General features: G+C 36.9%; 2 protein-coding genes across 4 annotated transcripts in view; both read left to right on the forward strand.

Moving 5' to 3' along the window:
- taf2 (TAF2 RNA polymerase II, TATA box binding protein (TBP)-associated factor) overlaps window positions 1-13,508 on the forward strand; it is a 63,413-nt gene extending 49,905 nt beyond the window's left edge. Inside the window, exons 20-26 of one of the 2 annotated variants that reach the window (XM_082149493.1) lie at window positions 418-557; window positions 2,583-2,652; window positions 4,932-5,041; window positions 7,559-7,767; window positions 10,700-10,858; window positions 11,076-11,166; window positions 12,638-13,508. In XM_082149493.1, coding sequence (XP_082005619.1) covers window positions 418-557; window positions 2,583-2,652; window positions 4,932-5,041; window positions 7,559-7,767; window positions 10,700-10,858; window positions 11,076-11,166; window positions 12,638-12,915 — 1,057 coding nt within the window. In that variant the 3' untranslated portion in view covers window positions 12,916-13,508. The remainder of the gene's footprint in view (window positions 1-417; window positions 558-2,582; window positions 2,653-4,931; window positions 5,042-7,558; window positions 7,768-10,699; window positions 10,859-11,075; window positions 11,167-12,637) is intronic. The other variant, XM_082149494.1, reaches the window with a different exon arrangement.
- A 3,895-nt stretch (window positions 13,509-17,403) lies between these two features.
- The window catches only part of enpp2 (ectonucleotide pyrophosphatase/phosphodiesterase 2), a 34,632-nt gene continuing 24,209 nt past the window's right edge, over window positions 17,404-27,826 (forward strand). For both annotated transcript variants that reach the window (XM_082150290.1, XM_082150291.1), the window contains exons 1-6: window positions 17,404-17,508; window positions 18,027-18,129; window positions 21,894-22,049; window positions 23,172-23,297; window positions 24,700-24,760; window positions 25,200-25,297. In XM_082150290.1, the coding sequence (XP_082006416.1) occupies window positions 17,491-17,508; window positions 18,027-18,129; window positions 21,894-22,049; window positions 23,172-23,297; window positions 24,700-24,760; window positions 25,200-25,297 (562 nt within the window). In that variant the 5' untranslated portion in view covers window positions 17,404-17,490. The remainder of the gene's footprint in view (window positions 17,509-18,026; window positions 18,130-21,893; window positions 22,050-23,171; window positions 23,298-24,699; window positions 24,761-25,199; window positions 25,298-27,826) is intronic.

A 27,826-nucleotide genomic window follows, 5' to 3' on the forward strand; every position in this document is an offset into this window, starting at 1 on the left:
TTCGTTATTGCACCCAAGAACAGGACACCACAATCGCTTAGATTTTCTATAGACGCCATTCTTCTCATAGACAGTGCTCCAGTATCAACAATGCAGTCTATGACAGTGCGGGCTATGATTGAGCAGGTCTGTGTTGAAACGCTGCTGTCAATCAACAATCGTGGAAGGGGCGTCCGACCGTGTGACGTCACTAGGTCGAACGGCTTGATTTGAGAGGGGGGGGGGACATATAAGGAGATTAAAAAAAAAACACTCGATGGATTTTTATCATTTTATGATGGTTGTGTACTGGCACTGCCAACACACATTTCAGTACAATCAACTTGTAAAAGTGCATGTACCATTATATGACCCCTTTAAACAGAAGCTTTTATATATTGAGTCCAGGCTTATTTTTTTTATAATTCTGTACTGTAGTTGCTTACGGGCCATTCGCATGCTACAGAGGAACGGCCACATCCCCAGTGACCCCAGCCTGTTCAAGGCCTATGCTGAGTATGGCCACTTTGTGGATGTGAGGATTGCAGCACTGGAGGCTGTTATAGACTATACAAGAGGTACACACTCTTTTCTTTAACCACTCATTTTCTTTCCACCCTTCTCTTTCTTTTTTCTTGTTATGAAGACTGGGATAATTTAGTTGGTCTGGAATTACTTAGTTTTTTTTTTTTTTTTCTGCATTGTGGAGGCTGTATAGCAACTGTTCTTCCCACATAGTAGGTATTGAACTTTATACATGAAACCTTGAAAGAATGTTTATTTCTCTTTGTATAGTTAGTGACAAATTGCCAGTTAAAGTTTTATGTGGAAAATGGTGTTGAAAAGCCAACCATGATTGTTATGGGTGAGTCTGTTCGAGGCTTTCCAGTAAAGCAATAGAAAGCAAAGTAAATAAATATAAAAAATCAGTGATGAATTTATTATTATTATTATTATTATTTTATGGTCACTTTTACATCTTTCTGAACATGCAAATTCTTTACTGTAAACAAGCATCTAAAACAGAAATCCCTTGTCTCAAAAAACAAGGGTAACAGACTTCTACAGAAAGACTGAAACTAAGCAGGGCTGAGCCTGGTCAGTACTTGGATATGAGACTTCCTGGGAAAACCAGGTTGCTGCTGGAAGAGGTGTTAGTGAGGCCAGCAGGGGGTGCTCACCCTGTGGTCTGTGTGGGTCCTAATGCCATAGTATAGTGACAGGGACACAATACTGTCAAAAAGCACCGTCCTTCGAATGAGACGTTAAACCGTGGTCCTGACTCTCTGTGGTCATTAAAAATCCATGGATGTTCTTCGAAAAAAAGAGTAGGGGTTTAACCTTGGCATCTTGGCCAAATGTGTCCATGTCCATCATCATGATGTTGGTTGAGGAGATTTACCCTGCCATGTAAAGTGCTTTGGATGTCAAAAAAAAGTGCTATATAAATGTAACTAATTATTATTACATTGACAGAATCCTCGCATAAGAAAACGGGTCAATGTATCTCTTCAAATTATCTTTAAAAAAAAAAAAAAAAAAAATACCTCTAAAAAAAATGAAAAAAGAAATTATATATAGAGGAGGGGGAAGAACTCCCAGCCGTAAAGAATGTGTAAAAAAAAACAAAAAAAAACATATATTGTTATAACCAAAATGTATTTGGTTCAATTGGAGATTTACATTATATTAAATCCATTTAGACCAGTAATCCACAAATGTATCTTTCTGAAATTGCACACAAAATGTCATTTCCTCCATGGTAAATCTTTTTTTATTTTTTTTTTATCTTCAATCCAATCCTGTATTAGTGGAGGGTTAGGTTTGTACCAACATCTAGTTATAACTTTCTTGCTTGATGCAAGGAGTATACTACACATGTATTTGCTTCTACTTTCCCAGGAGACCATTGAGACCTTGCTAGGTAGAGTACATCAAACCTGAAATCAATTGAAGTGCCTAGAACCTTTTCTAAAACAGTGTGGATGTCTTCCCAAAAACATGTTGATATTAGGACAATCCCAAAATATGTGCTAATGGTTAGCATCAAGAGAACCACATTGCATCCAACATCTTGAGTTACCTACAAAATTATTCTAAAATTCTTCTCCATTGGTTGAGCCTTGTGGGCCAAGGTATTTTGATGATTGCATTATTGTGGATCTTCATCAGACTGTTTAATTTTCTGATAAAAATGTTGTTTAAATTAGAGCTATCTATAGAAGTCCTTTTGAATTTAAACCAAATTTTTCTTTAAGAGATTGAAAATCTAACAAAAGGCTCTTCTCTGACCATATTTTGAAGCGTGCGAGCTGAATATATTAGTTGTCAAGACAAATATTCCTCTATCTATGCTCTGAAACATGAAGTGAACTTTATTCATTTAGCCCTTGGTGGCCTGATTGTTTGGCCGGTGAAGAAGAGCTTTATTCATGAGTTTCATCCGGTCCCTTTCCACAGGTGTATAAAATCAAGCACCTAGATTATGAATGCAGACTGCATTGTGCTTGATTAATACACCTTTGGAAAGGGACCGGATGAAATCCATGAATAGTCTGTCAACATCTTGTAAAACGTGCATTTTATGTTCTGTATATTGGCAGTTGATAGGAGTTCCAGTGAACTGCAGTGGCTTCTGGATCTGGTACAGAATGACCCAGTCCATTACATAAGGTCAGTAATGATTTCAAACACTGTGTCTTTCACCGTGTTGTTTTTGTTTTTTTGTTTTTGTTTGTTTGTTTGTTTTTACACTGACCATTGCAGAGAAATTTGCAGTTTCTCTGGATTTATTATTTATATGTATGTGTTTGAGTAAAATTTATGATCTATTGACAACATTTCTTCCACATTTCAAGTAAAAATATTGTCATTTAGTGCATTTATTTGCAGAAAATGACAACTGGTCAAAATAATGTTTTAAACAACACCATACTAATGTTTCAACTTAGGAAGAATTCAGAAATCAATATTTCTGACTAACTAATAACCCGGACGGCACTCAAATTTATCTGCCGTTAAAACGGTTTTCAGATGGTCTGGACACTCTTATGCCCTGTTTGACTGATGTAAAGCCCTGGTTGTCTTTCAACTTTCTGAATTTTAATGAGAGTAAAACGGAAATTATTATATTTGGACCCTCCGATTCCTTTATCAGTCCTAAACAAAATTTTGGTGGTTTGTTCTCTTGTGTGAAGCCCTGGGTGAGAAATTTGGGCATGGTGTTTGATGAATCTCTGAAATTTGATAGGCAGATAAATTTAGTAGTGAAATCCTGCTTTTTCAAGCTCTGACTGCTATCAAAAGTAAAGAGATTTCTTTGTTTTAAAAATTTCAAAAAAGTAATTGAACTTATTTCTTTAAGGCTGGATTACTGCAATTCTCTTTACATTGGGTTTAGCCATTCAGCTATTTCACGATTACAATTAGTCCAAAATGCGGCAGCTAGACTTCTGATGGGTGCACAAAAAACGGGATCATATTACTCCTATCTTACGTTCCTTACACTGGTTGCCAGTGCGCTACAGAGTGGATTTTAAACTTTTACTTCTCGTGTACATATCTTTAAATGGTATGGCTCCACCCTACCTGTCCGTCCTATTGACTGGGCACCATCCAATCAGAGACTCCTGTCTATCCCCAAGTCAAGATTGAAGTGTAGGGGGGACCGTGCCTTTTCTGTAGTTGCCCCCAGACTCTGGAATGACTTGCCCATTTCGCTTAGACTGGCCTCATCTTTATCTGTTTTTAAATCTAAGTTAAAAACACTTTTCTTTGATAAAGCATTTAATACGTTGAAGCACCCTTCCATTGTACTTCATTGTTATTTTAAAATGTTGAAGCACTTATTTTGTGGTATTTTACTTAAATTTTTATTTGTACTGTTTTGTATTGTTATTTTTTTGTATTTTTAGTTATTGTAAAGCACATTGGACAATGTGGGTTGTATTTAATTGTGCTATATAAATAAATTGCCATTTGGTGGAATAACCCTGATACTTCCAATCACAGTTCTCATGCGCCTTGGCATGCTTGAATGATAAACAATATATCGACTTATCGCACGATATATGGACATGACCGCAATCCACTGTTCCAATGCAAATATAAATGTGACGGCGCAAAATGGTGCGCGTTCACAGCTAACGTTAAGGCCGTTTCACACGGGACGCAGCAGTCACGAGTGTCTAGTTCATTTTCACAGAGAACAGTTTTGCATTTCACTGCACTGTTTTTCCATTGTTTTTTAATGTAAACGTTCGCTGGACAGACGTGTTTGACCTTTGCGCTCACGTCTTTTGCAGCATCTCATGCATGACGCGGCGGCATTGTAAACGCACAGTGCTCAAGTTAAAAGAACTTTTAAAGACCCCCTGTGGTGAAAATCAAGTATTTTGCCATTATACACTGAATTGTAGACAAACCTGTATAATTCGCTCTTCCTCTTGTGTGCACCATTACGTTACTTTACAATATATATCGCCCAACAAAAAGTAGGTATCGTGAGAGGCCTATTCTAAATGACTTTACATTTCTCCAAGCCAAGAACATTTTTGAGATTCTTAAATTTTCTGAAATACATTTGGGCTTCTTCAAATGTATTATCAAGGGCAAAAATGTTATTGGGAGTGGAGTATAGAACACTAATTCCATATTTAACCACATGGAGTTGATACTTTTACTGTATGCTTTACCTGCGCTGACCAATACTACAGTCGAAAAATTGGTAAAAGTGACACCTCTTATCTTTTGGTTTCATTCATTTAGAAAGTTTAAGAAAGTCATTTTACTGTTCCATGAATTTAAGAAAAAAAAATCTTTAAAATGGAACTGGGTAAGAAGCAAGAGGGAGATTGGAACAGATATAACAGTTTATGGTGGATATTAATTTTTATTGTTTATTAAGTGCTGTATATTTATTTTAGATTTTCATAATTTTCTACCCTCTTTAGGCATGAGATTCTCAGCATGCTTGCCAAGAATCCACCTTTCACCAAAGCAGTGGATTCTTCATTGTGTAACGAAGCTTTAGTGGACCAACTATGGAAGCTGATGAACTCAGGTAGAATACACACATTGACTTTTTCGTCTCGTAAGATTTAACATCTGGGCCCAGTTGTTCAGAACTATCTAGATTTGGAAATCCCATGGTTTTCTATCCATCTTACATCTCAGTTTTTCAAAGCAAAAAGGATTGGATCACTTTGATCCAGATACACACTTTTTTCGGATTATATGAATTAATATGAACCAAATATGAATTACCAGTGCTCCAAATGGGGTTACTTTTCACAATGTTGGCTATTAGCTATGTAAAGGACAACAGGTAGAGTCAATGTGGGGTCACTTTGTTTTATTTGAAGAGAAAGAAAACTAAATAAACAATCATCTCCTTCCATTTAAATTTCCTTGAAACAATCAGACCTCTATCGAGGCACTAAAGGTACATGGTGATGGGAAGAAAAATAATATATTTTAATGTTTTTTGCGTTCTCCCAAGAAACGTTACATTCACATTTTTAAAAAAAGTTGAATGAATGCAAAACATTTGCAAGAGAACCCAAAAGCATTCACATTAATCCAATCCAATAGCCAAAATCCATTCAGATTACTGACTCTTCTACCTGTTGTTCTGTGCATACAGTAGCTAACAGCCTACATTGTGAAATGTAACCCTGTTTGGAACACTGATAATCTGAAAAAGTGTGTATCTGGATCAGGGTGATCCAATCTTACTTTGTTTTGAAAAACCGGCTGGATTGATGGATTGCCTGATCCTTTATAGCAAAACATGGGATTTTCAAATCTAGATAATTCTGATCCAGATTACAATTTTTGAACAACTGGACCCTGGATTTAATCCATCTATTTACCATTGTTGACTGGGCTAAAACCTAAACAGTCCCTGTTTTTAGACAACATTTAGTGAATATGTCCTGACATTTACCAAACCCCTCTGCCAATAATCATTTAATATACTGATCTGTTATGCAACCCTCAAGGTGGTTTGTTTTAAAAAGAACTCTTGAGTTTGTACATGTAATCATCCTCAGAACATATTTATGTGCAGATGATACATTTAAATTCTGGTTCTCTACCAGTAAGGCACTATTGGCCTGAAACACAAAAGTAAGTTTTGACTGAAAGCAGCTATTCAATACTATTGAAACCACAGCGCATTATAACCTGCTTTTGATTATTGGCGGTTCTTCTTAGGAACTGACATAAATCTTTTTTCTTTCTTTTTTTCAACCCTTGGCATTGGTTCTTAAACCAAAGTCTCTTAAAGAGCTGCTGCTGTAGTGAGCAGTTTATTGGTTTATATTCTGACAGGGAGGTCTTGTTCTGCTCTCATTGTGTTAAAACACACTTCTGTTCATTCAGGGTTTGTAGCCACTCTTGGCAGTACAAGTGCTGAGTCATTGCCAGCTCTGATGAAAGTCAGTTCTCGTAAAATTGGATGAAGAGTTTGTAGACTGTTATAGGACTTTAATATTTTATCCCATGATCTTCTTTCTCAGTTCGTACCCTGTGATTCCTCCAGTGATTTTGAAGTTGCACAGTCTATCATTTTGTTTAATATACATGACTGATCCAAGAACAATCTTAAGTATTTTCTCTAAAATGCATGGCTTCATCTCTTTCTTTTTTTCTTCTTTAATTTCAAAAACGGCACACAAAAATTGTGCTAGAATAAAACAATGAACTGCAGGTTCATATGATGATCTTTATCTTTGTAGTCAGCCCTTGCTGTTGCATAAAGTTCTGTGCATAATTTGCTTTAAATCCAATTGTGTACTCTGCATATTGGGATTAATTACCACAAACATTTCTGTCTGTAGAAAGTGCTTCTTCAGAGTGGTGCATTGCCACAGAGAGAGAGAGAGAGAGAGAGAGAGAGAGAGAGAGAAGGATTTCCCAAGATAAGGGACTTGACTGAATTTCCTCACACTTTGAGAATATGTAAATTTCTTATTCCATGGCATTGCTGAATTCGTGATTTTGATTGGTTGACAGACATTCCTAAGGTGTTGATTAATTTTCTATAACTGCAGGTTATGTAGTAGTTCCAGGTTTGTTGGTTAGATTACAGTTCAATGCCATATCATTTTTCTAAAATTGGAAGCAAGAAACTTAAACCTATTATGCAAAGTTCACTTTTACATGGTGTTTGACAGTGTGCATAAACAACCACCTTATAAAAAATGATCTGTGGGGTATTTTGAGCTAAAACTTCACATTCACACACTGGGGACATCAGAGACCTATTTTACATCTTGTAAAAAGGGCCATAATAGGTCCCCTGTAATAAATGGGCTTCTATGCGCAATCAGGGGTGTAAAGAAGTAGATATAAACACAAGAATAATTTAGGAACAAAAACCTGAAAGATCACACAATATATATGCAAATATACAGAATACTTGATTCCAGACCACTGAATTATAGACAATTTAATGTACACATCATGCTCGCTTTATTATGATAGTTTTGAGTTAGTTTTCATAAAATCAAGTCTGACAGTCTTTGCTTTCAAATCTGGTTTGTTGACATCTTCAAATGTCTTTTATGTGTCTCAGGTACCTGTCATGACTGGCGTTTGCGATGTGATGCCGTAAATCTGTACTACACTCTGTTTGGGCCGACCCGACCCTCCTGTCTGCCGTTGCCAGAGTTGGGTCTCGTGCTGAACCTGAAGGAGAAAAAAGCTGTTCTCAACCCCACCATCAAATCTGAGCAGGGCCCTGGTGGCCCAGAGGTTACCCCGAACGTGACCTTCACCAGCACTGTAAACATATCACTTAAATTCTTACATTTCTCTGTTACAATTGAATTTCCTTATGCTGTGATTGGTGAACTTCATCGCACCGTATCCACATCCTCCCCCACAGTCTGTTACCTGTGTTTTGATGCTTAATACAAGATATTTTGAAAAACTGGCAGCAGGTTGAGAATAATTAAGATGAACAAACTTAAACTCATTCATTCGTAAGGCACTTCATTAAAAATAAACTTCAGCCATGCACTTCTAATAGTTTGATCTTTTGGACGGGTATGCAGTTAGGTGCCGTTTGTCTTCATCCAGGGTAGTATTTTTTTTTTTTTTACAGATAAACGCTATAAAATAGAACTATATAAATTACTCCAGGTGTGGGTAATTCACACACATCTAAAGTGCAGTGTTATGGAAGAACCATTTCCTTTTCACATTCAATATCCATATTTTTTTTATATTTAGCAAACTAAACGTCTGTATGAAAACAGGGAATGGCGATACAATAATATATAAATAAATTAAATAAATGTAGCCTTGCAGTATAAATATATTTCTCAAAGCACACACACACAGGCCTATTGCAATCACTTGTACAAACTGAATAATAAAACAAGTTTAAATGGGTACATTTTCTATATAAATATTAGTCTTCGTTTCCTTTTCTTACATAGCCTACTCCAGTTCTTGTTAAAACACGCAAATTCTGTGCATTTTGGGCACTTTTTTGTGAAACCCTATTTAAGCTATTTTGTCCATCAAAAGTGTGCTTTCCCTTTAATTGAGCATGAGCAGTGCAGCAAATGGACTCGGCGCCGAAACACGCGCTTCACTGCTCGCGACGCTCCTGCTTGACGCTCACGCGCTGCTCCTTTTGTGAATGCACTCCGAACATGCATGCACGTAACATGCACGCCGAAAAAAAATACGCGCTTGCGGTCTGAACGGACGTAATTCACGAGGTTTCCTACATGTGTGTTCCGTGTGCACGTGTGATGCTGATGTTGCGCGATGTTAATCATGCGGCGCCCGAGTGCATTTGACCGGCATAAAATCGGTATTTGTCAGACTGACCGGCCGGTCGCCGGTCACGGCCGATCACGTGAAAATCGGCCAATTCCGGTCACCAGCCGATCAATCGGTGCATCTCTAATAAATATATATATATATATATATCTATATATATACACTCACCTAAAGGATTATTAGGAACACCATACTAATACTGTGTTTGACCCCCTTTCGCCTTCAGAACTGCCTTAATTCTACGTGGCATTGATTCAACAAGGTGCTGAAAGCATTCAAATGTTGGCCCATATTGATAGGATAGCATTTTGCAGTTGATGGAGATTTGTGGGATGCACATCCAGGGCACGAAGCTCCCGTTCCACCACATCCCAAAGATGCTCTATTGGGTTGAGATCTGGAGACTGTGGGGGCCATTTTAGTACAGTGAACTCATTGTCATGTTCAAGAAACCAATTTGAAATGATTTGAGCTTTGTGACATGGTGCATTATCCTGCTGGAAGTAGCCATCAGAGGATGGGTACATAGTGGTCATAAAGGGATGGACATGGTCAGAAACAATGCCCAGGTAGGCCGTGGCATTTAAACGATGCCCAATTGGCACTAAGGGGCCTAAAGTGTGCCAAGAAAACATCCCCCACACCATTACACCACCACCAGCCTGCACAGTGGTAACAAGGCATGATGGATCCATGTTCTCATTCTGTTTACACCAAATTCTGACTCTACCATCTGAATGTCTCAACAGAAATCGAGACTCATCAGACCAGGCAACATTTTTCCAGTCTTCAACTGTCCAATTTTGGTGAGCTCGTGCAAATTGTAGCCTCTTTTTCCTATTTGTAGTGGAGATGAGTGGTACCCGGTGGGGTCTTCTGCTGTTGTTGCCCATCCGCCTCAAGGTTGTGCGTGTTGTGGCTTCACAAATGCTTTGCTGCATACCTCGGTTGTAACGAGTGGTTATTTCAGTCAAAGTTGCTCTTCTATCAGCTTGAATCAGTCGGCCCATTCTCCTCTGACCTCTAGCATCAACAAGGCATTTTCGCCCACAGGACTGCCGCATACTGGATGTTTTTCCCTTTTCACACCATTCTTTGTAAACCCTAGAAATGGTTGTGCGTGAAAATCCCAGTAACTGAGCAGATTGTGAAATACTCAGACCGGCCCGTCTGGCACCAACAACAATGCCACGCTCAAAATTGCTTATCACCTTTCTTTCCCATTCTGACATTCAGTTTGGAGTTCAGGAGATTGTCTTGACCAGGACCACACCCCTAAATGCATTGAAGCAACTGCCATGTGATTGGTTGATTAGATAATTGCATGAATGAGAAATTGAACAGGTGTTCCTAATAATCCTTTAGGTGAGTGTAATTACTCATTTCATTTTGAGATATCAATTTGCATCAGTAGCTGTGATTTTGGCCTTCATTCATAAGGATGCCATTAAGCATATATTTAAAATATACCATATTTATGTTGTTTCTACATTTCAATGTGCATTTTTTTTCAATATAAAAATATCGTTTTAATTAACATTTTAATGTTAGAATAGGTGAGATAAAAAATGTGAGATTAATTAGTTGGTTTTTTAATTGATTGATAGCACTAGAAAAACGTATGCATAACTGTATTGTATCAAGTGATTATTAAAGGTTAAAAATAAAATGTCAATAGACATTAAATATTTTTAGTTTGCCTAGTAAGAGCTTGATGAGCTGGTTCAGGTGTGTTTAATTGGGGTTGGAGCTAAACTTTGCAGGACAGTGGCCCTCCAGGAGCAGGACTGGACACCCCTGTCTTAGGTAGTTTAAAAGAAACACAAACCAGAATGCTTGAGGAATGTTAATAACCTTAAAAACCCCTGAGGTGCTTATTAATCTTTTCTTTTTCTTTTTTTTTTTCATTAATCATCCTCAGCTGAAGGAGGAGCATGTTGTCATGGAGCCAGCATTGAGTGGGGTGGCCATGGCCCCACAGGGTTTAAAGAGGAAGGCAGAGACTCTGTTAGGTTCATCTCCTGAACCTGGACAAGTTATGCAAGAGGAGCCCAGTGCTAAAGCACCAGTGAAGAGCAAAGTGAGTAATCAGCAATGAATATGCTTATGTTACACAGTTACAATTAGATCCATGTTACCTTAAATAAGAAACCCCTAAATATTTGAATTGTGTATATTGTCAAATGTTCTAAATATAACTGCTCACTCAGTCACTCTTTGGCTAAAAAAAGAAAAACTGAAAATATATGGCTTCATTTTGCACTGTAATGTTTCTCAACTACTCTCTTCTCACCCAGGAGGAGGAAGATATTGATATGGACACAGTTCATGACAGCCAGGCATTCATCTACCACCATCTGAACATGTTGGAGAGACCTTCCACTCCAGGCATGACAGAAATACACAACACACTCAACAGACACATTTTTGGAGATAGCTATTAGCTTGAATAAGTCTGATCTTTAAATGTATCTATGCCTATATACACTCACCTAAAGGATTATTAGGAACACCTGTTCAATTTCTCATTAATGCAATTATCTAATCAACCAATCACATGGCAGTTGCTTCAATGCATTTAGGGGTGTGGTCCTGGTCAAGACAATCTCCTGAACTCCAAACTGAATGTCAGAATGGGAAAGAAAGGTGATTTAAGCAATTTTGAGCGTGGCATGGTTGTTGGTGCCAGATGGGCCGGTCTGAGTATTTCACAATCTGCTCAGTTACTGGGATTTTTACGCACAACCATTTCTAGGGTTTACAAAAGGGAAAAACATCCAGTATGCGGCAGTCCTGTGGGCGAAAATGCCTTGTTGATGCTAGAGGTCAGGAGAATGGGCCGACTGATTCAAGCTGATAGAAGAGCAACTTTGACTGAAATAACCACTCGTTACAACCGAGGTATGCAGCAAAGCATTTGTGAAGCCACAACACGCACAACCTTGAGGCGGATGGGCTACAACAGCAGAAGACCCCACCGGGTACCACTCATCTCCACTACAAATAGGAAAAAGAGGCTACAATTTGCACGAGCTCACCAAAATTGGACAGTTGAAGACTGGAAAAATGTTGCCTGGTCTGATGAGTCTCGATTTCTGTTGAGACATTCAGATGGTAGAGTCAGAATTTGGCGTAAACAGAATGAGAACATGGATCCATCATGCCTTGTTACCACTGTGCAGGCTGGTGGTGGTGGTGTAATGGTGTGGGGGATGTTTTCTTGGCACACTTTAGGCCCCTTAGTGCCAATTGGGCATCGTTTAAATGCCACGGCCTACCTGAGCATTGTTTCTGACCATGTCCATCCCTTTATGACCACCATGTACCCATCCTCTGATGGCTACTTCCAGCAGGATAATGCACCATGTCACAAAGCTCGAATCATTTCAAATTGGTTTCTTGAACATGACAATGAGTTCACTGTACTAAAATGGCCCCCACAGTCACCAGATCTCAACCCAATAGAGCATCTTTGGGATGTGGTGGAACGGGAGCTTCGTGCCCTGGATGTGCATCCCACAAATCTCCATCAACTGCAAGATGCTATCCTATCAGTATGGGCCAACATTTCTAAAGAATGCTTTCAGCACCTTGTTGAATCAATGCCACGTAGAATTAAGGCAGTTCTGAAGGCGAAAGGGGGTCAAACACAGTATTAGTATGGTGTTCCTAATTATCCTTTAGGTGAGTGTATATTAGCCCCTTTCAGACATTGTGATTATTGACATCATGGTGCCGATGTGAATACTTTTGCCTGTGTGAAAAGCACATTTGTGAATTTACTGGAAAATTAAAAAATCTGGTAGTTTAGTTTTAATGTGTTTTATGTTGCTTCAACTTTTCTCTCACTGTTTCATAGGGAAGGAACCATCTTCAGTAGAACAAGCCATTCTGTCTATGCCAGGAACACCCATGCCCACACTGAGCAAAGAGAGCACATCTGCCAAATATGGAGATCACCACCACCACCATCATCATCATCATGAGCACAAGAAGAAGAAGAAAAAGCACAAACACAAACATAAACACAAACACAAGCATGAGAGTAAGGACAAAGATAAAGACAGAGATTCTCACGCTTTTAGTAACAGCCCTGCCAGTGGCCGCTCCATTCGTTCTCCATCTCTGTCTGACTGATAGTCCTAGTCCTGACTAACATTAAAATACACATTTTTGTATACATTTTTGATAATTATTTTTTCACCCATTTTCAGTGCTCTAAAGGCTGGATTGCCATATAAACCAACATGCAATAGGTCAATAGTTCATGCAAAAATGGAAATTCTTTGTAATTCATGTAAATCAGAATTTTCATGTTGAGTTAACTAATCTCGGCTTGTTTCCCATCTCTGTAACAACCTAACATGCAGTACATGAGAAGGAAAAATTTGTTCTGCAGTGTCATCTGACCACACTTAAAGCTGACTGGTTTATGCCCTCTTAACCGCGCACACACAGATCCACTGACTCTCACCACCCAGGACCACTAGGGTTAAATCCAGCCACTGTATCTCAAGATAAATGTCAACATTATGAAAGTACTTTTATGAGGGAACATTTCACACTGTGGTCTCTATGGTTTACTTAAGGTGAGCAATTTTTTAAATAGGAAATATATTCATGGGTTATTTTAATACAGTAAATGTAAGTAGTACTTTTCACTGAACTTACTGTTAATTGGAAAGTGTAATAATTAAAGCCATAAGTCATTTTTACCAGTTTCACATCTACACACCAGCCCAGTTTTTGTTTCATTATTGTAGGAATTTTATAATTCAGTACTATAATTAAGGTTTTTTTTTTGTTCACTTGTTTCCTTTTTATATTGTATAAATGTGTGTGTGTGTGTGTGTGTGTGTGTGTGTGTGTGTGTGTGTGTGTGTGTACCAAAAAAAAAATCTTAAACTGGAACTCTGTTTTGATAAATACTGTAGGTAAAAAAAAAAAAAAAATTGTCTTATTATTTCTCAGGCATGTAAATCTATACATGTGGTGAGGAACTGTAAACTTATTGGAATTAGTGTTTGGGATGCACGCTTGGAGTAGCCTGATATTAAGAACAAAATACAAATTTAGCAAAGCTTAAATTCCTAGCTAATTTCCTGCTATGTGTTGATCCCTCTATGATCAATGTCTCCATACAAAATGCAGTTCATAGTCAGTTCCATTTTTTGTATTCATTGTGGAGTTTCACTATGTTTATCGAAACATGGGCCGTGCACAGGGGGGTGGCCCGGTGACTGAGGTGCCCCTCTTCCCCACCCCCACCGCTCCGCTCAAAGCATTCCGCTGATTCCGCTCCGGGTTTTCCCGCTCGCTCCGCAGCATCACTCACAGTATGTGTCTGCGGCGCTCTCTTGAAACTGAGAGTGAACACGGCAGTTCACGAAAGCTGTCGCATTAAAAGTGTAGGCTATGCAAGACAGTGTTTGAATCTGCGAAATTAGTCATTTGTTTTTTTTGTATTTTTGTCGGTATAGTTTTGCTCTTGGTTTTCTACTTACAATTTGTACAAAATATCCACGTTCTTAGAATTAGCTGCTTGTCTAATCCAGGGGGGTAATCCAGCATCCAGAAAGAGTACCATCGCCAGGGGCGATATTTTTTTTCCCAGGATGGTAGGGGAAGACTCATGAATATTCATTAGGGAAGTCATCCCTGATTGGTCTTAACCCCAGTGATGGGTAGGTTTAGGGGCGGGGTTAGGGAGGTCATAATACCCCCAGTGACGGGTGGGGTTAGGGGTAGGTCATCAGACCAATCAGGGATGACTTCCCTAATGAATATTCATGAGTCTTCCCCTACCATCCTGGGAAAAAAAATATCGCTCCCCGGGGGCGCCATTGGCTAACAAGCCATCACCTGCTGTTAGCATTCCATTGACTCCCATTCATTTTGGCATCACTTTGACAGCAAATAACTTTACATCTGAGGCGTTTAAAGACTCCATTTGTCCATTGTTTATTTCTAAAGAAACATGACAATGTATAAAAGGCTCCATTACCTTGTGTCTTACGTTATGGCCCCGTAGAAGCAGTTTTTGTAAAAATAGGCTAATGATTGCGTCATAACCACGCGACTCTCTGGAAATTACTGTATAGACAGGAAGAGAAGCTTGCAGTTAATCGGGGGGACGTGGAGGCATAAAGTCCGATAAAGTCAAGGGAGAAGCCCATTGAGAGTCATAAAGTTGCTCATGCTCCTAGCTCATGGACACCTCCTACTCACGCTCTCCGTCTCTGCAAGATTCGGAAGGGAATGATTCAGATTTCTCTTGGCACAGCTACTAGAAGACTTACAACTGTCAGACAGGTTGCTCACGTCACGTCTACGTCGTCAAGCTCAGTTTGAGTCTGCGCAGTACGCTCAGCCATCAGGAAGTGAGTGCTTCTAATTTGCTTCACTTTTCTCTTTGAAATCTATGGGGTCGCCGTGTCCATTTCTTTTACTGTCTATGGTCTAATCAAATTATAGTACTCTCGATCAGATCTAATACAAATAACAAAATTTTCTGTTGTTGGCACACTTTGTAGACAAACCTATGGTCCCCCAGTGGCTAGACGTTTTGATGGCTGTAAACCAAGCCCTGGGTATTTTTGAAAAAATGAAAGCTCAGACGGGCGAATCTAGAAATCTTCCCCTTATGTCATCATAAGGGGAAAGGTTTCCTCCCCTTTCTCTTCTTTGCCTTGGCCCGTCCATGAGAAAATGAGTTTCGCGAGCGCGATATTGGTTTTTCCTCGAGAGACATCATGGCTTGCAAACGAGCAGAGCATGGCAGTTGCTCAGTGTTTGGATGTACAAATGAACACAAAAGTATTTTTTTAGTTCCTTCATCCGAGCCTCTGAAGAACCAGTGATCATTAGTGAGAGTACAGAAACTGTGTTGCAATGATAAGATCTTCATGTGAATTTCTGATGTGTAATTGAAGAGTTCAGATGCAAAAGCCTCCAAGTGCCATCTGAAATTTTCTTCTAGAATGATCATTTTTATCAAGCTTGTATATTTAAGGTCAGCAATTTCACATCATTCTAGAAGAAAATTTCAGATGGCACTTAGAGGCTTTTGCATCTGAACTCTTCAGTTGTTCAAGTTCAGACAGATAATCTTTCTTTCAAAGTCGTTCAATACTGTTTATGCATCAGTAAATCAAGCCAGTGACTAAACAATCAACTTCACGTCGTTTCTCTTAGTAGGATGAAAATAATCTTATTTAAACTGTGATTAATATATTTACAGAAAGCGATCAAAAAACAATCCCTTTCCAATCGCCCAAGCTGTCAATCACACAGCGCGAGTTTATCTGGACACTTGCCAAAACTCGTTATGAAATCAGTGACGGTGTTACACTGCACAACGAAGCTCTTGCTGTACTTACCTCATGTTTGCATTGGTGAAATCATTAGTGAGAGTACAGAAACTGTGTTGCAATGATAAGATCTTCATTCACGCGATCAACAGGCTGTCATCTGCTCAATGCTCATCACTGCAACCTTTTATGTGATGGGAATAGATCTAAATACTTAAAAAACTTCTCACGATTCGTTAATCTCGATAGCTGTAATAGTACAAACGTATAATAGCTGTAATAGTAAAAGTTTTTGAGAGAGTTCCACATGTAATGCTAGCTATTTCATATGCAAGTATGTCAGCCAATCACAGCAGTGGGCGTTTACACTGAAGTCTCACAGCAGACACGCCCCTTCAAACAGAGCGTTCAAATCAGAGGCTAAAATCAGGCTAGGAAATATGCCTTTTATTTCTAAATTATGACAACTTTTGATCTAAAAAACATACTAACATTATAAGGGCACCCCAGGAAACATTCTAAAATAATAAAATAATCCATGCAATGGGACCTTTAAGATCTTTCAGGACATACCAAATATAAAGGTTTTGCTGTTAAAGGAAAAGGTAAATACCAAAATGTAAAATGGTAAATATAGTGTATGTTATTGTCACCAATGTGTAATTGTTAATCATAAAAAAAATAGGTTATCAAGATCTTTCAGGACATGGTACCAAATAAAAAAAGTGTTGCTGTAAATGGAACAGGTAAATATAAAAATGTAAAAAAATTGTGGATAACTGGAATAACTGGATAATTTGTGTTAACAAGCAACCACCCCCTTAGTGCCACTTTTTTGGGGGTTTAGGCCACTGCCCCTCAAAATGTCTGTGCACGGCGCTGTCAGTCAGTATCCCAGATAATTACAAAGTACACTTACACACACAAAAAAAGTTCCATGTTATGATTTACTTTCATGATTGTTTAGGGGCCTACAGGCCACTATGATGTTATTTTACTAAAACTTTTATTATTCCTTCTAATGTTTCCAATCTTTTTAGACCTAACTACAAATTAATTTGGGCCCAAAAATAACTCATTCTTAAATACAAATCCAAACAGATAACTAGAACTGCTACAGTTTGAGAACCAATAAGGGAATCTTAATGTTAACATTAATTGCATTTATTCGTGTGTTTTTTTTGTTGTTGTTGTTGTTGTTTTTTTAATAAGTCAAATGTCTGCTTGATATCAATGCTAAGTGTTGTGGGGGCTTTTAAAAGTCTCAGTGTAGTTCGTCACAGGTTTGCCAGATGTGACGTTGACGTTAGTTCATGTTTCCTTGTGTGTATTGGTTGAGGGTAAAGTAAACGTGAATCTCACTCAGTGCTACAGCGAGTCAGGGACCAGACACACATCAACCATGCTGCAACTGAAATGGGTACGGTACGTTTTTGTGTTCTCTTTATAATGAGAGTTATACATTTAGCTGACTTTTCTATTGCATTTTATAGATGTGGTTAAATAATATGCCTTGACCCAAAGGCATTATAACGCCATTTTATTGCACATAGGTCTTTTCTTTTAACATAGTCGCATGAAAACTTTTAAAAGGCAGTTTATTTTTCAGCAGTCTAATAAATATATTAGACTGCTTGGATTTGCTGTTTGCAAACCTCAATTATATTTTTCGCAATGCAAGAAGTCTAATAAAAATACTATTACATTATGTCTTCTCTACCGTCCTATATGTTGATAGAAATGTGAAAAACTGACGGGCGCTTTAAATTTTCATTATTACAACCTCTACTTCATAGTTGAATGAGTGTGTTTTACTGCTATATCTTTAGGCTACCCATGTGTTCTCCGTTATGTCTTCTCTAACGGTGTGTCTGTACCCTATGGTCTGTACGCAGGTATACTCCGTTATGTCTTCTTTAACGGTGTGTTTGTACGCAGGTATTCTCCGTCATGTATCTTCTCTCGCGGTGCACTGTGTGTGAGGCTTATGTGGTCAGGCGGTCCGACAAGGCAGGATCATCAGATGAGTCTTTCTCTGGATGTAGGTTTATACTTCAGAATTTGTTTTATATAGGCTTCATATACTATATAATATAGGCCTATATAGATTATGTGGCTTTTGTGTCCTCATGCAGGAAATATCCCCCCAGTTTCACAGACAAGGTTTAAGCCTAGTCCCAGACTAAAATGCATGTTTGAGCTGTTTTATCTGAAATTAACTTGCACTGGCATATCTAAAACACGTCAATGCCATGGTTTTGTTTTAAGATGCACACCAGTAATGTTTTTTCTAAGGCACGTTTATTAAAGCTACTTAAATATACTAATTGAACTAAGGCCTAATCCTGGCTTAATCTAAACCCTGTCTGTGAAACCAGGCCATCATGTTCTTACTTAAAATATTGAACAATATAAATTGTAATATAAATTGCTTTGTAATATAAAGCAATTTTTGCCCTAAATAACACCATTTGAACTCTTAGCATTTTGAAGTTGTAAAAAAGCAAATGGTGTGTTCTCCATTTTTATGATAAAAACAACACTTTCTGTGAATTTGTTCCCCCATTTTTATTGCATTGTTTGATATATCAGTAATGATTCTCTCTAATATAGAGTTTTTTTATTTTTTATTATTACATTTATTTGAACAATTATATTAAATGTTTTTAGCTTGTCCCTCAATTTATTGTCATTTAGTACACGCAAGTAGACTACTTTGGACTACTTTCCCTTCTACTGAAATTTGGGAAAATTAAATGATGTCATATCATTAAGCAGTCATCACTTCTTAGGAGGGATAACAACTTGGAAAAATGAGTGAGATCCTCTATTTTAATTGTCTATATTTGAATATTATAAACATATTTATATATGATGTGGTCAACCTCAATACGTCCACTTCGTTGAGGAAAATATGAAAAAAGTTTGAATTTTTTTTTAATTTTTTTTTAAACCAAGCAGTTCTTTATTTGATAAATATTTTATGTTAGCTTATTTTTGCTCAGGCTGATTTTAAGTCAGAATGTCCAATCTCTAGATACACTTTAAATATTGAAATACATTTAAAGACTGATATTATACAGAGATCATACTATCCTTACTAATAGTGATATTTAACACATTTTAAGGCTTAATATCAAGAAGTGTGCAGTAAAGTACTCCAAATAAAGTTTAATTATAATATGTATATCAGTAAGTCTCAAGCGATACGTCAATAAATATGTTAATGGATTTGTAGTATGCTTCGTATGAAATAAATGTATTTAAAATACATTTTGGTATCGTTTTTTTTCAGTAGGACTCACAGTGCTTTTACTAATGTTAACAAATATAACATTTGATTGTAATAATGTATTAGTAAATGTTGAAATTAACATTAACTGTTGGTGTTCATGTTGGTGTTGGTTGAGGAGATCCCCCTTCGATATGTAAAGTGCTTTGAGTACCTGAAAAGTGCTATATAAATTTAACAAATTATTATTATTAACATTATCAAAGATTAATTAAGTGCAGTTCATTATTAGTTTGTGTTAACTAATGTCAACTAATGAAACCTTATTGTAAAGTGTTACCGATAATTTATTAACTGATATTCTTTTAAAGGGACACGAGTTGTTAATATAATCTACACAATGATACACATACTTATGATTAGAATCATAAGTATTTTAAACTGTTGTTCATTTGTCCCTAACGAGGGGACAAATTTATTTAAAATTGGCACTCAAAGTTCATCAAATCAAAGTTTGATTTTCTAAACTTTATGATGTCCAAAAGGCACAGAAAACTAGGAATAGCCCATATATAGCTTCAATTTGTAATTGTATACTCAGTATTATTTTTTTATTAATTTTTTTCATTTAAAAAAATTTAAAATGTGAAATATGAAGAAATAAGCTAAACTTGATGTTCAGTCACGTGAGATAAAGAAAATGTAAAAAAAAAAAAAAGAGTTCTAATGAAGAAAAATCTGTTTCTATTGAGTGTGTCACCCACTCAAAGGTGCTGTCATATTGACATAACAGGACCAGGCGTGTCATATGGAATTACTACTAGAACTACTTCCATAGATATCTATAACCTACATATATACTGCATTAGCAGCTATGTCTATGGGCTGCTATACACAAGTTGTCTGCCATATTGGATACGCAGATTCATACACACATACATAGATTAAGAATTCAGCTGCAGGGAGAGAGCTCATAGTCCAAGGCAATGAATGAGCCAGCCTTGTAAAAACACAAGCCACCAACAGTGCACTAAAAACAATCATTATTTAGTCCAACTACATTCAGTATGAGTGTGTATATTATTTGAAAAGCATGGATGAAAAGGAACAAAACTAAACATGAACAAACAGCTTCACTGCGAAGTGGCAGCCGTTAATAAACAAACTAAGTGTCAGTGTAAAGTCCAAGACTATCGATGCTATTTGGACTTTTACGGATAGCTAAACGTAAAGAAAACTTACAGAGACCTCTTTTAAATTGATAGAAATTCAAAATATAATCAACTGTAATTACGTGTTTATAATATTTTGTAGACTGAACGGTCATTGGTTTCTTTCTTTCTTAGTTGCACCACCATTTGTAGTGCTAATATCTGGAAAGGAATACGAGAATAAAATAAGAGGAAAATAATAAAATAAGAGGCGTCAGTAAAATAAGTTCTTTGATCTTTTTTTTTTTTTTCGTATGATGGCGTAATTTATGTTGTACAACTAAATGTGAAAGTCTCTTTAAGTAATGTGAACCTTATTTTTATCACAACTATTATGTAAACTCAGGAAATTCCTGACAGAACCCATGGCAACCTAAAATTGGTTGACCTAAAAATTAACATCATGACTGAGCAGCTCTGTTGACTACTTTTATTATTTAACAGTTTTACACAAACTGTTGCATGAACAAAGTAGCCATCAACTGCCTTTAAAATGACCTTTACCTCCTTTACCCAGATTATTAACACTTTCCTTGCAAATTGCAAGTATTTCCTTTGAAATTTAGTTACAAAGTATAATGATTAAAAGATCAGTTAACGTACATTCAGATAATAGAAATGTTAGAAATTTAGTTAGAAATGTAATGAAATGTACATTTATGTTGATGTGTTAAATGCATGCATGTAATAGCTTTGTGAGTCCAGCCCGTGTGATATTAGAGAGGTTTCACTCAAGTTGGTTTTGCTGTGTATGTTGGACAGCATCACTGTGTATTTGGTCTGTTTATGTACCAGGCCAATTCAACTGAAGCCATTCTAAACATGTCAAGACTGTTTCTGTAGCCTAGCTTTGAGAATTTAATCGAGTTTGAACGAAAGGAAATAATTTGACCTTGCATTATCCAGTATTCAATGATTCATTGTTCATTCTACAATTTAACTTCATAGCGTCATTTGTTTGTTTAAATGGTCCGCTTTTTTTTTAATCAAGCCTTCATGTCAGTCAGTTCACGTAGGTTAGTAGTAATGAGCCAGGAACATTTAATGAAACAGCCACTTTCTGTTGCTCTCTCAGCTGGTGATCGAAAATTAAAGAAATATTTGCTTTGCTCTACCCTTAAGTCAATATTGAGATGTACAGAGAACATTTCAGCTCCTTGACCCATTTTTGAGATTTTACAGGTGGAAGTAATTGAACTGCATATGCTTGTCAAGGCTTCATTGGCTTCAAAGCAGAGCAGTCTTTGCACATGCATGACAAACGTTTGATTTTGGTGGTATGTGCTTTTAGATCTAAAATTTCTCTTTAATCTTTATGTTCTATCTTCTTTTTTCTCTTTATTGATCTTTATCCCCCCCAAGTTCTCTCTGACCATCCTCTTAACAGCCTATCAGGTTCCTGCAAAAACAGGTGCTTTGAACTAGTGGAAGCAGAACCCCCAAACTGTCGCTGTGACAACCTGTGTAAAACATACAATACGTGTTGCTCAGACTTTGATGAGCACTGCCTGAAAACAGGTAAGCCCTATCTACATCTGTTTTTCTTTTCAGTTACGAGGTAGACAGTGGGGTCCAAAGTCTGAGGGCCCTATCATACACCCAGTGTTTTTTGCTAGTTTCAGTTCGATGCAGTTATCATTTTCGTGTCCTGCGTCATGTTGTTTTAATAGCAAATGCATTTGCGCCCATTTGTGCGCCCATGGGCGTGCTGGTCTGAAAACGAGGTGTGTTCAGGCACATTGTTGGCACGTTGCTATTTTGAGGCAACAGAAATAGACTGCGCCGTTGACCAACAAAAACCTGGTCTAAAGTCAATGCTGTTGTATTTTTAATTATTTTTTGTTGTTATTTAAAGAGCTCGTTAGTAATGTGCGCCTTTAAGCGGGTCCACAACGCTCTTACGCTTTGTCCCGTAGATGGTCTGCTTGCGTGCTTTAACCTCGTGCATGAGTAGATCTGTTTCCTCGCTAGATAAGTGTTCGGTTTTTCCGCTTGCAAATTCCGCCATGTAAATAGAGAATCCGCCATAGCACGAGCGCAACTGGCTTTTAAAGGGAATGGGAGATGAGACTCTGATTGGTTTATTGCACGTTACGGCCAAAACACAGCCATTAATCATTAAGAGAATAAGGACAACCCTTTTAGACCATTTCGTTAAACTAGCAAAAGTGGATTCGGACACGTCCTAAGTGCACTTGTGCCGTGCGCTTTAGACCATGTGCGTTAAAATAGGGACCTGAGACTTTATGAAGTGAAGGAAAATGTAAAAATTTTGCAATGTTAGGTCAATAATGAAATAAGCAAATTTTTTACATTGACAACTCATTTGTACAAATGGTCACGTTTAATTGCATCCATTGAAGCACACAATGCTATTTTGGAACATTCTCAAATCATGCTGGATAACATGGATTAATCAGGTTTTGCACAAATGTTTTTCTACCAAATACTAAGAAGTTCTCAAATTCATGATTCTCAAATTAAAGTATTTTTACTTTTGGACCCCTCTGTACTTTTTGTCTTTGTCAAAGGACAGGCTTACCTTAAATTGTTTGTGTCAGGATATTGTAACAGTTTCCTTTAATTTTGCATTATGTTGATTTTGTCTACGAGAGATGTTTCATTATATTGTGCCTTCAGCGGGAGGGTTTGAGTGCAGTAAAGAGCGCTGTGGTGAAACTCGTAATGAGCAGCATGCCTGTCACTGCTCAGAGGACTGCATGGCCAAAGGAGACTGCTGCTCCAACTACAGGTCTCTCTGCAAAGGTGGGAGGCTTTCATGTATTTAATTTTTATGTAATTTGCAGAAAGTTTAGCAAACCTGGTTTAAGGTGGAGGAGACAGACAGCTCTTAGAAAATATTTTAATTTAAAAGTGCCTACCACATATTGGCAAATACATTGCTGTACTTTTTGCTCTAGAACGCCCATCATGTTTAGTCAATTCCCATCAAGCTCTTAGGCACAGTACTTGCGTAACTAGAAAATAGGGTAACACTTTAGAATACTGTTCCTTTATTAATGAATAACTACACATGAACAAATGAGTAACGAATTATTAACACTCCAGTAACTACTATTAACTAACAAGAAACTCTAATTAACGAGTTAGTAAGTAATAGCGCTCAGTCGAATGTGGTAGTTCACCAATAGCTAATCAGTAACTACTATTTTTCATACCTCACTGAAGACTACTATAGAACTACTATATAAAGGTTCATAATTAACATGAATAATGCATAATGTATAATATAAGGTAATGGTAACCCACTAGTAATGACTCAAGTATTACTATATCCTTCTAAAGGAACTACTCAAAATTTAGATCAGTATTCTAAACTGAAAAGCATGTTAACTCCCTAATATTGACTGAAGACATTGTAAGCTTTTGAGGTTTTTGTAAGGTTTTGGATAGTAATAACTCAAGTGTTACTACATCCTTCTAAAGGAACTAATTATTTGGATCAGTATTCTAAATTGAAGATCATGGGAACACACTAGTAATGACTAAAGTGTTACCAAATCCATCGGAAGGAATTACTATTCAAAATCTAACAAAAATCTCAAAAGTTTACAATGATTTCAGTAATTACTAGAGAGTTATCAAGTTTTTCACTTCACTGATCTAAATAATTTGTAGCCTAATTCCTTATGAAGGATTTGGTAATACTAGTCATTGCTAGTGGGTAACCATTACCTTATATTATACATTATACATTATTCATGTTAATTATTAACCTGTATATTGCAGTTTAGTAATTCTCTGGGAGGTATGAAAAAATAGTAGCTACTGATTAGCTTATAGTGAACTACCACATTCAACTGAGTGCTATTACTTACTAATTTGTTTATCAGAATTTCTTGTTTGTTAATAGTAGTTACTTGAGTGTTAATAATGCATTAGTTTTTTGTTCCTCTGTATGTATTCATTAATGATTGAACAGAATTCTAAAGTGTTACCGAAAGTAGCTGCCAGGGCGTTATCAAGATTTGCTCTAATAATGATTTGATATTTGTCAAACCAACTACAATTTAAAAAAAGGTGGCGATGGGTGTATTTCTAGTGCAACTGTAAAACAAAATCACTGTATTGCCTGGACATTAGACGTGTTTGCATATGTATGACTGTCACCTGGTGCATCACTGACTGACTTCCTCTCTCTGTCTAGGTGATGTTCCCTGGTTACAGGACGAGTGTGAAGAGATTAAAAACCATGAGTGTCCTTCCGGGTGAGAGACACAGTTGTGATTTCAGTGACAAACATCACACTCCCCATCCATCCCCCCTTTTATATTCAACACTAGGTCAACGAAACTCATATTTTCACAACTATGCTTTACATACTAGAAGAAAGGGAATTATTTATTTATTGAATGCTGTGAAGTGCTGAATGACAGCAAACACAGTGGGGTTAGGAGATGGATATTGGGTTTATGTGTGACAACACCTATCCAGGAGGACTGCTGGGTGGATTGCATGACAATTAATGTTAATGCATGCACATTAAGTGTGAGATTTTGAGCCTAAACATATGCCTAAGGAAGCCTGGTATAAAAAGATAATTCAAATAAAAGACCACTTGTCCACTAGAAATAAGGACACATTTTAGCAACAAATCCTAATTTCATTTTGTTTGTATTTGGTGTACTTATGCTTCTGCTTATCTAGGTTCATTCGGCCCCCTGTCATCATGTTGTCTGTTGATGGCTTTCGTGCATCTTACATGAAAAGAGGAAACACGGTGATCCCCAATATCGAGAAACTCAGTAAGAACTATGTCTTTTCATTAAAATCAACAAACTGAATTTGAATGAATATTGACTAAGCTGTCAATCAATTAAAAATTATGAAGTGTATTACATTTTACATTTACATTTACATTTAGTCATTTAGCAGACGCCCTTATCCAAAGCGACTTACAAATTAGGACTAAGTTCAGCGAGTCATCATAAAGAGGCAAAAGCAACAACAACGCAGGAAGTGCTCAAAATACGAAGTTCAGGTATTATTCAGAGTAGCCTAAGCCTGATAAGTGATGTTTCAAAGGGAAAGGATTTTTTTTTTTTCTTTTTTTTTTTTTTTCTATAAGGTTAAGTGCTCACGGAAGAGATTGGTTTTCAGCTGTTTTTTGAATGTTGTCAGGGATTCTGCATTCCGGATGAGGGTGGGGAGAGCGTTCCACCAGCATGGAACTGTAAATGAGAATGTTCTGGAAAGTGATTTTGTGGCTTTCTGTGATGGAACCACGAGACGTCGCTCGTTGACCGATCGTAGGTGTCTGGTAGGGATGTAGACTCGTAGGAGTGAGTGAAAGTAGGAGGGAGCTGAGCCTGTGATAGTTCTGTAAGCAAGCGTCAGTGCCTTGAACTTGATGCGAGCAGCTAGAGGTAGCCAGTGCAGAGAGATGAACAGAGGAGTGACGTGGGCCCTCTTGGGCTCGTTGAAGACAAGACGAGCTGCAGCATTCTGGATCATCTGTAGGGGTTTGGTCGCACATGCTGGGAGTCCAGCCAGAAGGGCATTGCAGTAGATTATATACAGATTAAGTACATTATATACAGATTAACTGATCAAATAAATCCCAATTAATTGTATGTATTAAAATTTAAGAAAGGCCTCCAAATGAAAATAATTATAAAGGTAATATATTGCTTTTTTTTCTTTTCTTTTTACATCTTTGAAACTTAAGCACCACACGATTTAATCCGAATTGGTTCTGATTCATATCAGATTCTAAGGCACATTACAATTCCAAAATGACCCAATGATATGTCTATTTTATTTTATTTTTCTTAACTTACGTGAGCTGCCACTCACTGGTGATCTAGCGTGTAGTAATAAACATGCATCACAGGCCATTGCACAGGTCACTCTTTCTGCTTGAAACTGAGACCAAAGATCAAGCAACATCAAGCTAAAGCATGTTATCCACAACAGATGGGTGCTCCCCAGATTTATATGGCACATAAAAAACTCATGAAAAAGGATCCTATGTTCCCAAGGTCATATGTTCCCCAGCTTTATATGACACATAACTGTAAAAAAAAAAAAAAAAAATTACAAATGTAATGGTAAAACACTGTAAAAATGCTACGGTAAAACCTGTTAATTGGTTAACGGCAAGTTCCCTTACTATATGGTGAAAAATTTTACTAGATCTTACAGGACATTTTACGTAATAAAATATTGTTAAATGTACAGATTTTGTAAGTAATCTTATTATCTACAGTAAAAAAAAAAAAGTAAACTGACATTCCCACAATTCCATGTGTGACACTACATTTTATGGTATTTTGTTTAAATTATTGTTTCTCGTACATTTTTTTTACTAATTCCATACATTAGGATTTTATGGTACATCTTATGTTGTGTAAATAGTGTAATTACTCGTAACACTTTATAATAAATATACAATAGTATATCATTAACAGACTATTAATTTATAGTTAATTCATAGTTAATATATTGTAGTCTCTATATTGTTAATATATTAATAGGCTGTATACAAATAGTAAGTTATTCATTCTTTGTCATTGTAATTAACACAATTAACTATGAGTTAACTATAAACTAATAGTTTGCAAATGATTTGTAAGCACTTTATTACCGTATACTTATTGTAAAGTGTTACCAATAATGTTTATTGCATTATACTTGCTCTGCTGCTGCAGCAATAATTCAATAACATGCTAAAACTGTTTTGAATGTTGCCATGATTGAAATTAGTATATACCTCAGCTTGTGGAAAGGCATCTTGTGATGAACCCTACTGTAAATTCAGTTCCATAAAATCAGTTTTTTTTTTTTTTTTTTTTTTTGCTGGCAACAGCTGCCTTTTTACTGTCAATTTTACAGGTTTATTTTTACACTGTGGGAACCTGAATTTTTTTTTATTTCAAGCACTGTTTTTGCTTAATATGACATGGGTTAATGTGGGAACTTGTCAAAGGGGTTTTCTTTTCCCCAGCACTGGTGTACTATATAACAGGCCTTGACTTGAGAGAACTAAACATATGGTCAGATTATTAGAATCACAAAAGGTCATAGCTTCTTCAGGTAAGGTTTAGGGGTAGACGTTTATAAAGTTGATAGGACCCTGGGAAAGTGAGTCCTGGCCTTTTAAAAAGTTTACTTAATGTGTTAACTGACCTTTGAACCTAATGTGTTTAATATGTACCATATACTGTAAATCTGGGGAACATAAGACCCTGGGATATGCTCACAAATATATATATATATATATATATATATATATATATATATATTTTTTTGTATATATATGCGGATACAGTTGG

This window comes from Leuciscus leuciscus (assembly GCF_965113295.1).
Source record: "Leuciscus leuciscus genome assembly, chromosome: 20".
In the NCBI taxonomy this organism is placed as follows: Eukaryota; Metazoa; Chordata; class Actinopteri; order Cypriniformes; family Leuciscidae; genus Leuciscus; species Leuciscus leuciscus.